The 17,500-nt window shown below is 32.3% G+C and overlaps 1 protein-coding gene across 1 annotated transcript in view; it reads right to left on the bottom strand.

Moving 5' to 3' along the window:
* LOC137621945 (zinc finger BED domain-containing protein 5-like) overlaps positions 1-17,254 on the bottom strand; it is a 23,937-nt gene extending 6,683 nt beyond the window's left edge. The window contains exon 1 of the mRNA XM_068352445.1: positions 17,063-17,254. Coding sequence (XP_068208546.1) covers positions 17,063-17,254 — 192 coding nt within the window. The remainder of the gene's footprint in view (positions 1-17,062) is intronic.
* Positions 17,255-17,500: the final 246 nt, after the last annotated feature.

The raw sequence follows: 17,500 nt of genomic DNA, 5'->3' as shown, positions 1-17,500 counted from the left end.
GAAAAGAAATGAAAAGAATTAAACATTATCTTTCTTATATAAACTATTTAAACTTCAAAAACACAAGAGGAACAAAAATAAGACAGAATAGTGTTCCCGAGTACAGCCTCAAATAGGAGAACTCAACCACAAAACAGTTGAAGACCATGGTACAGAGGATATGGCCCTAGCCAAGACTAGGAAACAATGGTTTAATTTTGGAATGTCGTTCTCCTAGAAAAGCTATTTACCATTGCTAAAGAATGTCTTCTACTGAACAATTATATTGCAGTAGTTAACCCCTTGAGCGAAGAAGAATTGTTTGGTAATCTCATTGTTGTCAGGTGTATGAGGCCAGAGGGGAATGTGGAAAGAATGGACTGGACTATTCGGTGTATGTGTAGGCAAAGTAAAAATGAGCCGTTACCAGAGAGGAAGATCCAATGTAATACTGTTTGGCCAGTTTAAGTATCCAATAACTCTCCAGCGGTAGTATCTCAACGGGTGGCTGGAACAAAAAGAGTGACCCTGTTCCTTTCCTCGTTATAGATTACACAAGTTTTAATCCTTTGGTGTTACCCTAAGCTTCGATTTTCCAGGCTAGTTGTTACACCGGAATTGAGAATTTTTTATTTCTTTGCTTTGTTTCTCTTCGTATTTTACAGTTTTCCATAAAAAGTCTTTTATCTTGTATGCAATCAATGCCTTGCCTCTCGTTAGTGTTGTAAATAGTTTTCTTTTATTTAAGAAAATAAAGACTATATATATATATATATATATATATATATATATATATATATATATATATATATATATATATATATATATATATATATATATATATATATATATATATATATATATATATATATATATATATAAACGAATGTTTTTATGCTGAGCAGGCTGACAAAATCTCTTTTTAAAGTTTACATATGTAAAATCTATTTCAATGTTACTGTTCTTAAGGTTTTTTTTTTATTTCAATTGATCATTAATTCTCGGTTAGTTTATTTATTTCCCTATTTCCTTTCCTCACTGGGCTATTTTTGTCCTGTTGGAGCCTCCTGGCCTATATCATCCTGCTTTCCCAACTAGGATTGTAGCTTAGCTTCTAATTATAGTAATAATAATAATAATGATAATATATATATATATATATATATATATATATATATATATATATATATATATATATATATCTATTTGAAAAGTTTAAACCTCCTTTTTATAGCATTCTTTGGTTAGGTTAAACATAAGCTTTATTAAGGACAAAAGTAGAACTTCAAAAGTTCAAACTTGCAGCAAATGTTTTTATGCTGAACTGGCTGACATAAGTTTTTATTTTATTGTTTATATCTGAAATATATGTTTTGATGTAGTTACTGTTTTTGAAATATTTTATTTTAATTGTTCATTATTTCTCATATCGTTTATTCATATATTTTCCTCACTGGGCTATTTTTCCCTGTTAGAGCCGTTAAGCTTATAGCATCTTGCTTTTCTAACTAGGGTTGTAGCTTAGCTAGTAATTATGATATTAATACATATATGCATGTGTATATATAACTTTAAACCTCCTTTTTATAGTATCTTATTATATAGTATTATATAGCATTTATAGTGGTTAGGTAAAACATAAGCCTTATTAAGAACAAAATTAGAACTTCTAAAGTTAAGACTTGCAGCAAACTGTTTTATACTGAACAAGCTGACATAAGTCTTTTTATAGTTTATATATGAAATATCTGTTTTGATGTTACTGTTTTTGAAATATTTTATTTTAATTGTTCATTATTTCTCATATCGTATATTTGTTTCATTACTTTATTTCCTCACTGAGTTATTTTCCCTGTTAAGGCGGTTGAGCTCATACCATCTTGCTTTTCTAACTAGGGTTGTAGCGTAGCTAGTAATTATAGTAATAATACATATATACACGTGTATATATAACTTCAAGCCTCCTTTTTTATAGTATTCATTTGTTAGGTAAAACATAAGCCTTATTAAGGACAAATCCTTATGGTGGGAGGTTTAGCATGGTATGGAAGTGTCAAGAGTCGACCCTTTTGAAAACTTTTCAATGGAAGCTTTTATGAAGGTCACGTTCTCTTCTTAGATTGGAAACATAAATGACTCAAACCGTCAAACATTGTTTCATCCTTTTCATTTTTATTTCTGTCGTGTTCGGATAAGAGAAAGTTTTAGGAAACGTGTAAGTCTTTTATTCATGTTTTTAGATGCCTTTTGTATATTAAAGTTCAAAATAGACATTGAAGTTTCTTTTATTTAAATTCTTTGTGAACTTTTATGAAATGGCCATTTGCCTTGAACCAATCGGTATACGTCAAAATTTTCGTTATCTATTTTTTGGGAATATTAACCACCGTGTAAAATAATGCCTGCGTCCTTTTAGGCTACTAATCTGAAAAAACTATTTACTATTTCTATAGGTTTATATTGGTAGCTTTCAAATTAATACACGTAAAATACTATTCGCATGGCTATATGTATGATTTCCATTCCTTAGAATAACAATTCATATTTTCTGAATATCGTATGAAGTTATGCACCTCTGAATAATGAAGTGAAGAATTACAGATCTCAAAGACAGGTATCAACATTGAAGCCACAATGTTGATGATATTAATCTTGTTGATTAAAAGGGGTTCTTTTTTTTTCAAGAGAAATCTTTATCTGTTATTATTATTATTATTATTATTATTATTATTATTATTATTATTATTATTATTATTATTATTATTATTATTATTATCTAAGTACAACTCTAGTTGGAAAAGCAACATGCTATAATCCCATGGAGTGCAACAGGAAAAATAGTCGTCTGGAAAGGTAATAAGGAAACAGAATTGTGTACTTTAGTGTACCCTCAAAAACGATAATTCTAACCCAAGAAAGTGGAGGACAATGGTATAGATGCAGGTGCTATGACACTACCCAAGACTTGGGAACAATGGTTTGATTTCGGGGTGTTTGTCCATAATGGCCAAACTGGAAATTATGGAAATAGAAATATTTAGGAAACATTGTGGATCATTTCCAGCGTCTATTAGGTCACACTGTGACCCATGGTAGTTCATAACTCTGTTATGATCTGGTAATGATTTTAGGGTCTTTTCTTTTTCTTATTAAAGCACAATTTTTAACGCATCAGATTATGTAATTTAATGTTAAAATTCATATGGACATTAGCGCCACGTAGGCAATGTGTCCTTTGAAGTTTTGAGGCATTATTATGATTGATGGATTTTCCGCCCATAAACTCCATTTAATTTGGTTCCATTATTATATATATATTTTTTTAATTACACTACCTTGCCTTTCATATCCCGACATCTCTATTCTGTTCTTCATTTCTTATTCATTCTTACCTTTCTTTATATTCATACAAAGTTCGTGGGTGATTTTCACATCTAAAGAAATAAAAAAAAATATATAAAATGGGCGGGTGGGTGCGTCAATAAATTCGATTAGTGATGGTAACTATACTGTTTAACATTTTGAATGAAACTTTATTTGGAAGACCATAATAGGAAAGCAATTCCTAATATATAAATTAGAATTATATGAGCAAATGATAAGATGTAAATACGAGAGGATGAAAGGTAGTAGGCATCAACCACCCGTCGAGTTCTTACCGCTAGAGAGTTATTGGGTCCATTGATTGACCAGGCAGTGATATATTGGTTACGGTTCATTTTTACTTAGCCTACACAAATACCGAATAGTATGGCATTTTATTTACACATTCCCCTTTCTTCATACATTTGACAACTCTAAGATAACTGAAAATATCTTCTTCACTTAATTGCTTAACTACTGCACTGCTATTATTTAGTGGTTACTTGGCAAGGGTCGAAGAGATTCTTTATCTATAGTAAGCAGCTTTTTCTAGAGGGACACACCAAAAACAAGCTATTGTTCTTTATTGTTGGGTAGTACCATAGCATCTGTACCATGGTCTTCCACTGTCTTGCTTAAGGGTACACTCAGGCATGCTGTTCAATCTGTTTACTTATTTATTCTCCTCACTGGGCTATTTTCTCCTGTTGGACCCTTTGTCCTATTACATCCTTATTTTCCATCTCGGGTTGTAGCTTAGCTAGTCGTAATGATGATAATAATTCTATTTGTTCACCTTTCATGGATCATTCTTCTCAAAGTTTGAAGCATTTTACACTTCTGTCTTCTTGATTTGGATTGCACCTAGATTGTTTACCATTTTCGAAAACAAGCTTAACGAGAATAATAATAATAATAATAATAATAATAATAATAATAATAATAATAATAATAATAATAATAATGATAATAATAGATAGCATAATGAATTCTAGTTTTCAGAATTTTCTATCGTTATAACTTCCAGAAAAAGAAATCTTGATAGTGTTTATCTGTATTACATTGCTTTCCCTATTGGCATTTAAGTGTCTCAACTTCCTTTCCAACCTATCGTATTAAAGTTTTTTTTTTTTATCTTTCAAGTGTCAGAGCTATCTTTTCCTGGGTTTTTAAAGGGGGGGGGGTGAGGTGACCCCCGGTTGGGTATAGGATAACCCAATGATCTTTGCACTTGAAAAAAAAAAAACCTTGTTTTGCTATATAAAGTAAAACAAAAAAATATATATGCCAGTAACTAGCTGGTCGAAATTCAAAGCTCTGTAACTATGTAAATATGTTCAAATAGTGTGAACGTTTTTTACATAGCATACTCATATATATGATTCAGACCTTAAGGTTTACGAATGTAGTAGCGATCCATGTTAGTCTCCTGTGAGAGAGAGAGAGAGAGAGAGAGAGAGAGAGAGAGAGAGAGAGAGAGAGAGAGAGAGAGAGAGAGAGAGAGAGAGAGAATAACCTTCTCTGAATTGGAGAATTCCTTTTAATTCTTTAAGAATTCAGCCAAGAAATACCAGGTTAGGAAGAGGATTCCATTGTCTACTCGAGAAAAGGAATTCTTTGTCACCGAACTTTTAAGAATTCCAGTTAAAGTGGGGCTTTTCTTGTCCTCTTTCTATTGCACATTTTTATTCTATTTTCTATTAGAATTCCTCCAATTGCAACAACAAACGGTTCCGAAAGGGAAAAGTTTTTGGACCCAAAAATGGTCTAGTTGAATTACTATTCAGATAGTAGCAGAACTCTATTCTTCCGAGAGCTGAAAAATCTTTTCTATCCACAATTTATTTTCTCTTCCAAGCGCTAGAAAGTTTTACCATTATTTATTATATAATATTTATTTTCTTCGGTCTGAAAACTTTTCCGGTAGCAAAAATGTTGCCATTATTCTATTAATGAAATTAGCTGAAGTATTTGCCTTCTCGAGCTGAACAAACATTTGAGCTCAAAACTTTTGTTTTCATATGTTATTACAGAGAATTTATCCAAATCATTATATAAATCTTTTAAAATTTAACATAGTGTTTCCTAAGTATCACATAGACTTTACCCTAAGCATTTCCTTCAAACATCCGTTGATCACTGATAGGTTTTTTTTTTTTTTTTTCTGAGCCATTCAAATTTGAAGGTTCAAAGGTCACTCGTGAGTGGCAAGGACGTTGTTTGATAGTTATGCTGTTGCATATTTTATCAGTAACTAAGTGTTCTCACCACCCAAGCTAGGACCGGAGGGGTGCAGCAAATGGTTACTGGTGACTTAATATTTTTTTCGCTGGTGAATGGAATACAAGGGACAGTGACAATACCTTAGAGACTGACCATATATACATATGATCAGCGCCCAAGCCCCCTTTCCACACAAGCTGAGACCAGGGAAGGGCTGCTGGTGACTGACCTGGTAGAGCTATAGGCTCCCCCAAACCTCCCATCCTTGGCTCACAAGATGGTGAGATTGCTGACGCCACAAGAAACTATCGAGCTTGACCAGGACTCGAACCCGAGTCTGGCAGATAGCCAGGCTGGGAGGTTTCCAATAGGCCTACACAACTCTAGTTAAACTTACAAATAGTCCCCCCGAACCTCTATCAACAGCTGGCAGGGAGTGTAAGGTCCTTTTTTTATCTCAGTGAAATATATCAGGCCTTAAGCACGGCTGGAACTTTGGACCTATTCATTGCGTGTCAACAAAATCCCCACGAATTCTCGCCATATTATTGATTTTGCCATGAATTGTATTTATTTTCCTTTATTTTATCTTGTCCCATTGATTTGAGCATCTTTCCAATATTTGTGACTGCTGGGTTCTCACATATGGTCAATTAAATCGGACTTTCAATCCTCTAGCCACATGTTGCTTTTTCTTTTCATCAGGTGGCCATATCATCTTGTACTCAGTTTGATGCTTCTCTGACCTTTATTGTACCCTTAATAAGTTCATTTTTAACTGTCCATTCTGGTTACTTCACTCATCCACCTAAACATCCACATCCCAGTTATATATGTCTTCTTTAGTGGTGATGCTTCCAGTCCACATGACGCTGCCTGCTTCATAGCAGCCTTGTGCACCTTCCTCCGGTTGTTAATTTACTTTTCCATGTCCCTGCATCTTTGCATCGATGAGCCAAGGGATGCGAACTCGTGAACCCTTTTGATGTTTCCTCCATCGAATTTGGTTAGAGTTTGTTTACCGCCATCCAATTCCGTTATCTTATATTGTTTGTTTCTTCCTGCTGTGTGTGTGTGTGTATATATATATATATATATATATATATATATATATATATATATATATATATATATATATATATATATATATATATATACATGTATATATATGTATATGTATATATATATGTATATGTATATATATATATATATATATATATATATATATATATATATATATATATATATATATATATATATATATTATATGAAAGGGAACTGTGTTTCCTTTTAGTCCCAAGGTCTATAGCTCTGTGATTAGTGATCCAGATCTTCAGCTTGGCAACCAGTCAATTTACCCTGCGCCAATTTGGGAAAATAACTTCCACTTGATCTCACTGGATTTGCCAAATTTGATCTTAATAAGATGGTAAGTAGAGAGAGAGAGAGAGAGAGAGAGAGAGAGAGAGAGAGAGAGAGAGAGAGAGAGAGAGAGAGAGAGAGAGAGAGAGATCGTTTAGGTAACGATAAAGTTTATTAGCTAATAAAAAAGTAAATAAAATAGCCTTTTTTTCAAGATAGAATGCCATAGATTTTCCATCTAACTATCTACTTTATACAATGGCAATAAATTTCTAGATAAAAACATTGATGCCAGATGTTGCTTTTTGCCAGATCAGCTCCAGATGATGAGAATTTCTCATCCATTCGTTCAAAGGAATATCCGGGAACCAGACTCCTTACTCTGCCTTTTCTTCAAGTATTTATTTCTTGATATTCATATTTTATTGGACCATTGATCTATGAATGTTAAATTACCTTCCCTTCCTTTTCCGTTCTTTTTTATATTGTTTTTTTTTTTTTTTTTTTTTTTTTTTTTTTTTTTTTTTTTTTGTATCGGCCCAGATGTGAATGATAAATTGTGCTGGTATCCAGTGACTACAATTGCATCGGTAATATCCACCCATTATTCAGGAAGACATCTTACAGGTGAACTTGAAACACAAAAGACCATTGTTCTAGAATTTTGTAAAACTATATATATATATATATATATATATATATATATATATATATATATATATATATATATATATATATATATATATATATATATATATATATATATATATATATACGCATATATATATATATATATATATATATATATATATATATATATATATATATATATATATATATTATATATATATATTATATATATATATATATTTATATATATATATTATATATATATATATATATATATATATATATATATATATATATATATATATATATATATATATATATATATATATACATGAATCCAAATACTTCTCCATGTTCCTGAGGAAACAAATATTCATGGGTCTATTAATACACGCAAAAGTATAAGCTCACCCACACCCCTTGCATTAGAAGTTCTTTGACTTCTTTTTAGCTCCCACACCTCTTGCATTAGAAGATCTTTGACTTCTTTTTAGCTCCCACACCCCTTGCTTTAGAAGTTCTTTGACCTCATTTTAGCTCCCACACCTCTAGCATTAGAATTTCTTTGACCTCTTTTCAGTTCCCACACCTCTAGCATTAGAAATTCTTTGACCTTTTTTTTAGCTCCCACACATCTAGCATCAGAAGTTCTTTGACCTCTTTTTAGCTCACACCTCTAGCATTAGAAGTTCTTTAACCTCTTTTTAGCTCCCACACCTCTAGCATTAGAAGTTCTTTGACCTCTTTTTAGCTCCCACACCTCTAGCATTAGAAGTTCTTTGACCTCTTTTTAGCTCCCACACCTCTAGCATTAGAAGTTCTTTGACCTCTTTTCAACTCCCTTACCTCAAGCATTGGAAGTTATTTGACCTCTATAGCTCCCACACCTCTAATATTAGAAGTTCTTTGACCTCTCTCTTTAGTTCCCACACTTCTAGCATTAGAAGTTCTTTGACATATATTTCCAGGTTCCATAGTTTTAGCATTTGAGGGTCTTCGATCTATATTTTGAGGTGCCTTACTTCTAGCATTAGAGGCTCTTTATTTTTAGGTGTCCTCTTCGCTGTTCTCTCTTGTTTTCTAGTTTTCAAGATCTTCTTTCATTAGATTATCTGTTTCTTTTGAGATTTCATTGTCTTTTCCTTAGTTCGTCAGTGTCCTTCTAGATTTCAAGAGATTTCAGTGCCGCGAGTCCTCACTTCGTCAGATTCCTCAGGGAAATCGAAGGCATTTATTGTTTACCTATCTGGGCAATGAGTAAAGAGATGAATACTATCGATTTTTCCGCATACACTATCATGCCAAATTTTTATGACGAGCAACATGATATATTTACCAATGTCTTCTAGATATGTCCTTACTTCAATGGCGTATTTTGGGACAATCCTGTTGAAGAACTAAACGTCACTCACCGTTCAGTTGAACCATTCTGCCTCCATCCTCATTCCCCAGTCATCAACTCATTTCCTCTTACTCCTATTGACGCGCAATTCCTTGGGTAGATTTCGCAAGCTACATACAGATCATGTGAGGTGTTGCAGGCTACGTTTGAAAAAATGAAGATCAGGTCTTCAGAAGTCATTTGAAGCTCGGGAAGGAGTTGATCAGGAGGAAATTTCAGTTCTGGAGTCATTCAGAAATCCATGTTAAGTATACTGCTATGTCCTTTGAAGACTTTTGGAAATTCGGGAAAGTTTTCTTCCGAAACCGTTCTGAGATTCCGTTCTGGAGGCATTCAGAATTCCATGCTAAGTCTGTTCCTCCTTGGCCCAAAATTTCCTCATCAGTAGTCCACCTCCCAAAATGAGGCGTAGTCCCTCCAGTTCCATCAACCGGGGCTGCTGGTCCTGAAAACCGTCTTCGGAAGAGGGACCCCCAAGTAAATATTTCTTCCCGTATTCCCTGATATCTCTCAATGCGTGGTTTGTAAACATCTTCGTTGCAAAACTCAGAATGCAGATCACTTGACTTTGATCAGGTATAATTTGAAAAAAAAAAATCGATGTAGGTCTTCGCAGAAATATTGACAACGAGATTGAAGGAGTTTTGAAGACTCGAGACGTCTTCGTTGGCTTCGAGATCGTCTCCTGAAACTGATTCCCATTATAATTCGAATGGGAGCGAGACTGAAGACGTCTTCGTTCGATTTTGAAAAATTCTTCACTCGGTCTTCACCGAAACATACTTTCTGCTCTTAAGAAGACATAAGTTTGTCTCTAATCTTAATTTTTTTTTTCCAAAACACGAATCTTATTCCGCCATTGAATATTCCTTTAGTAATTTCTTTTCCCCGAAGGAAATATATAGATAGATAGATAGATAGATAGATAGATAGATAGATAGATAGGTAGAAGATATAGATAGATAGATAAATAGATAGATAGATATAATTGTATTTATAAGAAAAAGTTAACATTCTTATGAGGTGTGAATGAAGACTCGGATGAGAACGGGATGGTGTGAAGCCCTTTAAAGACATCGTTGGGTTGTTGAAGAATCTTCATCAGGTCCTCACCGAAGATTTCTTTCTGCTTCAGTAGAAGTTTTGCGTTTTTCTCATGTTTTTTTTCTTTTTTGAAAAGACGAATTTAATATCTCCATTGACTATTCTTTTTCTAATTACTTTTCCCCGAAGGAAATCTTGAAAAAAATCTTACAAAAAAAAAAAAAAAAAAAATGGATTTAACAAATAATCTTGTATCGAGTTTCGCCATTTTGTTTTAGTCTCTGGAAAATGTCAATTTCGGAAATGAAAAAAAAAATACTTATTTATAGTTTTACTTTCCTTTTATTCTATCGAAAGATTCATGTTTTAATTTCATGTTGCTATTTCATACGAAAATTAAAAGGTCATTTCCTTATTATTATTATTATTATTATTATTATTATTATTATTATTATTATTATTATTATTATTATTATTATTATTATTATTATTATTATTATTATTGTTGTTGTTATTGTTATTATTTTGGCGTTCCTTAAGCTATATATATACATATATATATATATATATATATATATATATATATATATATATATATATATATATATATATATATATATATATATATATATATATATATATATATATATAAACATACATATGAATATATATATATATATATATATTATATATATATATGTATATATATAGATAGATAGATAAGTAGATAGATAGATAAACACGAGAGTAAACTATAGTAGAGGGTATTCTAACATGGGCATATAATGAGATTGAAAAATAACAGATTGACCCACAAAATAACAACGGGTCCCTATAAAATGCAAAACAAGAAGGGGAAGGAAGAAAAGACGAAGGATTGATTTCTATGAAAACTTGCGAGTATTGTACCAACCGTGTGTTAATTGCTAAGCTACAACCTTAGTTGGAAAAGCAGGATGCTATGAGCTCAGGGGCTCCAACGGGGAAAAAAGCCCAGTGAGGAAAAAAAAAGAAAATAAAATATTTCAAGAAGAGTAACAACATTGAAATAAATATCTCCTGTATAAACTATAAAAACTTTAGCTAAACAAGATGAAGAGAAATGAGACAGAATAGTGTGGCACTACCCAAGAATAGAGAACAATGTTTTGATTTTGGAGTGGCCTCCTACAAAAGCTTCTTGCCATAGCTAAAGAGTCTCTTTTACCCTTATCAAGAGGAAAGTAGCCACTGAACAATTACAGTGCCGTAGTAAACCCCTTGAGTGAAGAAGAATTGTTTGTTAATCTCAGTGTTGTCAGGTGTATGAGGACAGATGTGAATATTTAAAGAATAGGCCACACTATTCAGTGTGTGTAGGTGTGTGTGTGTGTAGGCAAATGGAAAATGAACCTTAACCAGAGAGAAGGATCCTTCCTTATTCTATCCATAGTATCGCTCCTCCTCCAAAACCTTTTCACCCCCCCCCCTTGCTATTCATTCAACATCTATTCTTTTCTTTCCCTCTTTTATCATTTCTATGTTATATATATATATATATATATATATATATATATATATATATGTATATATATATATATATATATATATATATATATATATATATATATGTATATATATATATATATATATATATATATATATATATATATATATATATATATATATATATATATATATATACTGTATATATAGATATATAAATATATATATATATATATATATATATATATATATATATATATATATATATATATATATATATATATATATATATGTATATATACTGTATATATAGATATATAAATATATATATATATATATATATATATATATGTTTATATATATAATATATATATATATATATATATATATATATATATATATATATATATATATATATATATATGTATATGTTTATATATATATATAGATATATATATATATATAGATATATATATATAGATATATATATATATATATATATATATATATATATATATATATATATATATATATATATTTATGTATATATCCATATATATATATATATATGTATATATATATATATATATATATATATATATATATATATATATATATATATATATATATATATATATATATATATATATATATAGGGGCTATATCGGCTGTTAATAGTTCATTGCAAGACAAAGTCTTTAGGCATGTCGTCATTCCATTCTCGTGTGTTCATGGTCCTTCTATGCCAATATATACCAGCAAGTTTTCATAGTCCGTCAATCGTTTGTCTTCTCTTCCTTCTTCTGCTTCTTCTGCAATTTATAGTGACCCATTGTTATTCATAACGTCAATTTATTATTTTTCATTCTCTTCTTCTTCTTCTTCTTCCATTTTAGTAGGAGATCTGGCCCACTTCTTAGAGCCAATGTACTCCCCTGTAAATATGATACAAGATAAAATATTAGATCTGATCAATACAGTTGATAAATTTCAAGTGTTAGTCTGTTAGAAAACGTTAACTCCTTCACCGAATGTAATGAATGATATGTTCACTCACCCACATGAGGCTTATTACCTTTAGTTCAAACAATATCCATGCTCCCCCCTTCCATTGATATTGTTTTTATAGTGCAAAATATATATATCACACTTTATCAAAACCATTTTCATTTAAATACATTTACATTTATTTATAGTCAAAACAACCTCCTGTGGTTTGTCTATGACAAAATCGTTGCATTAAATGTAGTCTCTTTACAAAAGAACATGTATGTGGGTTTAGAGACTAAATTTAATCCTAATTCCTCTGTTGGATAATTAATTTTACAGATGATTATAATGTGTTTAGTAAATTAGTTTTGGTTAGAAATGTTATAAGAGCAGTTTTCACCCTTTCCTGTATATCATTTTCTTCGTGTTTTCCTAATAGATTATTCATAGAGCAATTCAATTTGAGTCCTGCTAATTTTACTTCTAAATCCTTTCTTTGCAGATTATATTTCTTACAATTTATCATTACATGTGAAATGTCCTCTACTACATTGCATGTGCTACACAAAGGTGTATTTGTCATCTTGAATTTATGTAAATATGCATTTACTCTAACATGTCCAATTCTCAGATTTCCCATTACGGTTTCTATTTTTCTATTTCTACAATACGCTGTCTCCCAATCTTCTATAATAGGTTTAAATGTACCGAGCCACTTACTTGATTTTATAACATCCCACTCCATTTGCCAGGTTTCTATCATTTTTCTCTGTAATATTGTTTTCTTCTCTGTCATCGACAAGTGGTTGTTGATAGTACAGGGGTTATTTAACCCTTGTTTAGCGGTTGCATCTGCCAGCTCGTTTCCCAGAATTCCTTTGTGGCTTGGAATCCACTGTAGTTTTACAAAATTGTAATTGCTATTCATTTCGATTAGCATCTCCTGTATACTGTGCACTACTGTTTTGAATCTTTTTGTATAATTATTATTTATCATTGAAATGGCAGACAATGAATCTGTGAATATTACCGTCTCTTTGCTCCTGTAATTACCCCCTGTCCATTTCAGCGCTTCCCATATAGCAAATAATTCAGCACCCAGAATAGACGTTGCTGGGTTTAATCTAAAACTACAATAAAAATCAAGGCTGGGAATAACATAGGCGGCTGCACATGACCATTCCTCACTATGTATTTCTTTTTTGGACCCATCCGTATATATGTCTAAATGGTTAAGATACTTTTCCTCTTTCATTCTACAGAACTCTTGAATAAATTTGTTATTAGGTTCCTCCTGGTCAATGTCATCCATTGGGTTAATACCAAGATACTCACCAATACATTGCCAGGGGGCTGCAACGGGAAAGGCCCTTTCTTCCCGTTGCATCCCTAACTTCACTTTCCACCTAATCATGATGTCTTGTACCCTTAATATAAATGGTTTTTTAAAATAACCCGAGTTCCATCCTCTACCGTCTAGTCTTTTATCGTTCAGAACTTCCTGGCTAGTTGGGTGATTCTTACTTAACTGTTTTAATTTTACATAATAAAGCAACATTTTGTACTGTATTTTTATTCTTACTGGTGTCACGTTACTTTCAACTTGTAGTGATACAATGGGAGATGTATTCTTGGCTCCAAGAGCTATTCGTAAAGCAATATTTTGTATTTTTTTCCAATTTTTCTAAGTTACTTCTAGCTGCTGACGAATATACTTCAATTCCATATTCAATTTTGCTTAAAATGTAAGCCTTATAGAACATCAGCAAAGTTTTCCTATCTGCTCCCCAGGTGTAAGAGGAAACCGCTTTCAATAAATTCAGTCTCTGGTAGCATATTGCTCTTACCTGGTTGATGTGATGTGTCCAAGTGAGGCCTGGACTGTCCCATACCAATCCTAGATACTTGTATTTACATACCCATTCAATTATATTGTTGTCAATTTTGATTTTAGGTAAGATATCTATTTTTTTGTTTGTGAAATACATTATCTTCGTCTTTCCTGTATTTATCCTTAGCCCCCATTTCTGGGTCCATTCGTAAAACCTTTCAATCGCATCCTGAACTTCCAGACAAGCCATCTCAATTGTATCTGCAGTTACAAAGAAGCAAGTATCATCTGCAAATTCTGAACTTTTGACTGGTTCTACGTTTGGTATGTCACTCATCATGATATTGAATAATGTAGGACTTAGAACTGAGCCTTGAGGAACCCCTGATCTAATTTTTCTAGGGTTGGAATATTTATTTTCTACATTTACTACATATTCCCTATCTTTCAAAAAGCACTCATGCCATGCTAACAGTCTCCCTGTGACCTTTCTTGCGAGTTTATACATCAAAGCTGTATGGTTTATTGTATCATAGGCACTCTGTAGATCAAAGAAAACCACTACTGTTACCTTACGATTTATAAATGAAACTCTTACCTCATGCTCCAGTCTAACTAACTGGTCTGTTGTACTCCTAGTTTTTCTGAATCCACTCTGGTTTCTTCCCAATTGATCGTTATTTTCTAACACCCAGTATAGGCGTTTATGGACCATTCTCTCCATTAGTTTGCCGAAGCAAGATAACAATGCGATTGGTCTGTATGAATCTGGTAGTTCCTCCGGTTTTCCAGGTTTTAGTACCGGCCAGATCATACTCTGTTTCCACATCTTAGGATAACTTATAAATCTCCAGCTTTTATTAATAAAACCCAATACTTGATGACGTTTCCCCTTTGACATATTTTTGATGAATTTGTTATGAATTTTGTCTAACCCTGTTGCACTTTCATTTGGCAACTCTTTGATGCACTCTTCTAGCTCGGCCATTGAGAATAATTTGTTGTAATCCTTAAATTCCTTATTATGTTTTGCTATTTCAACCCATTCAATCATTTCCCTCTCTGACTCTAATTCAATTGCCACACACAAATTTTTCCCAAAGGCTTCTGCCAGCAATTCTGCCTTTTCTATCGGATCGAAAATCAATTTGTTTTCCCCATTAGTTAGTGGATGGTTATCTCTAACTGGAATTCCCTTAATCCTATTAATAGTGTTCCAAACTTCTTTCTGAGGTGTATTCATATTCATTTTACCTGTGTAATTACCCCAAGAAACCCTTTTTGTAACTTTATTACATTTCTTTGCTACTGCTTCTTTTTTGCGGAAGTCGATTTTATTACAAGTGGTTGGGTGTTTGGTGAACAGCTTTCTTGCTCGTCGCCTCTCTGCTACTGCCTTACTGCATTTCTCGTTCCACCATGGCTTGTTATATTTAATACTTACCTTCTCATTAGTTTGTCTGATATTCTTTTCACTAGATTTTATCATTCTATTGCTGAAATCTTGTATTTCACCATCCAGTTCCAATGTGTTTGCCACTTCTATTGCGTCAATATCATTATTCCACTTTTGCCAATTAACATCTTCCAACACCCACCTCTTTCTTTTCCATAACCCAGTTTGTTCAGTTTCCAAGTCACTATATATTAAAATTGGTGTGTGATCACTACCCCTGTCAGCTAGCTCTTTTATATTAAAATAATTCGCTATTGTGGATGAACTGAAACATATATCTATTGTTGAAAATGTCCCTGTAATAGGATTCAGTCTTGTAGGTAATCCCGGTGGAGTAATTAGTACTAAATTGTCATGTTCATTAAATACTTCCACTATACTTTTCCCGCTATTGTTGATTTTGTTTTCGGCAATATCCGGTTCCCACAAGGAGTGATGAGCGTTAAAATCCCCTACAACTATAAAATTTCTCCCAAGTTTCTCTATGTAATAAACAAATTCCTCTTTAGTCAACCTGTCACTAGGGTTATACGCATTTATTATATCTAAATCACCTCTCTTGAGTTTGACTTTGATGTGTTGAACTTCCATATTACCATTTGGATATTCTGTGGTGTTTCCCATTACATAACAAACGTCACGTCTAATAAGGATCATTACACCCCCCATTCTTTGACCTACCCTGTCTTTCCTTAGAACTCTATAGTTTATAAACTTTACCTGTTGATTTTCTTTCAAAAATGTTTCACATACACAGCAAACATGAGGTTTGACACTGTACAACATCAGTTTTAATTCCGACAGATTGTTACACACACCCCTCGCATTCCATTGAATTATAGATAATTTTGACATATTAATATCCATTTTTACTTGCTTTTGGTTTTTCCCTTACACTTAAATCCTTTCTAAGATTTTCAAATTCACCATCGTCAACAGTTACACCAAACGTTACTAGCATTTCCCTTCTAACATTTTCATCCATTAATATTGAATGACTATCAGAAGTTTCCTTATTGGCTAAAATTCTTTGTACAACACAAATAAATCTGCATAGTTTTATTATTATTTCCGAGTCCATTTTATTTTCAGTTTTAGAACTTTCTTTGTGTTCGGTTCCCTTCCCTTCAGTTTGACAGCTTTTATCATTCGTTTTTATTTTCTGCCTTTTCACAATTTCAGCATAATTTCTCTTGAAAGTTTCGTCTCTTATTTGTTTAGTACTAAGATTTGAACCATTCGTCCCTGTTTCTGTTGTTTTATTACTTACCTGGTCATATTTTTCATGGCCCCTCACATTTTCCCTCTTCCACTGATTATACTTGACTTTAGCTTGGTCGTAAGGTACATTTTCCAATGTTTTAACTATCTGTATTCTTTGGGCTTCTCTAGCTACTTCACAACCCCTATAACTAGCGACGTGCTTCTCCGAGCAATTTGTGCACTTTAATTGGTCCTTGTTTAGGTCTTTACGGCACTCTTTGGCCATATGGTCTCCCCCGCATTTTACACATTTATTTATTTTTGATTTACAGTCGTCTTGATGGTGACCAAACCTCTGACATTTGAAACACTGAATGACTTTTGGTATAAACGGCCTAACTTCCAGTATTCTGTTTCCAAATTTAATTTTCTCTGGCATCTCATTTCCCTCAAATGTAATCTTTACACATTTAGCTTTTACTCCATCCTCTCTCTTACCTTTCCACATCCTTTCTATTTTGCTAACCTTAAT

The sequence above is a fragment of the Palaemon carinicauda genome, chromosome 28 (assembly GCF_036898095.1).
Source record: "Palaemon carinicauda isolate YSFRI2023 chromosome 28, ASM3689809v2, whole genome shotgun sequence".
NCBI classification, from domain to species: Eukaryota; Metazoa; Arthropoda; class Malacostraca; order Decapoda; family Palaemonidae; genus Palaemon; species Palaemon carinicauda.
Note: the sequence above shows the minus strand (reverse complement) of the source record. Positions and strands in the feature narration are given on the sequence as shown.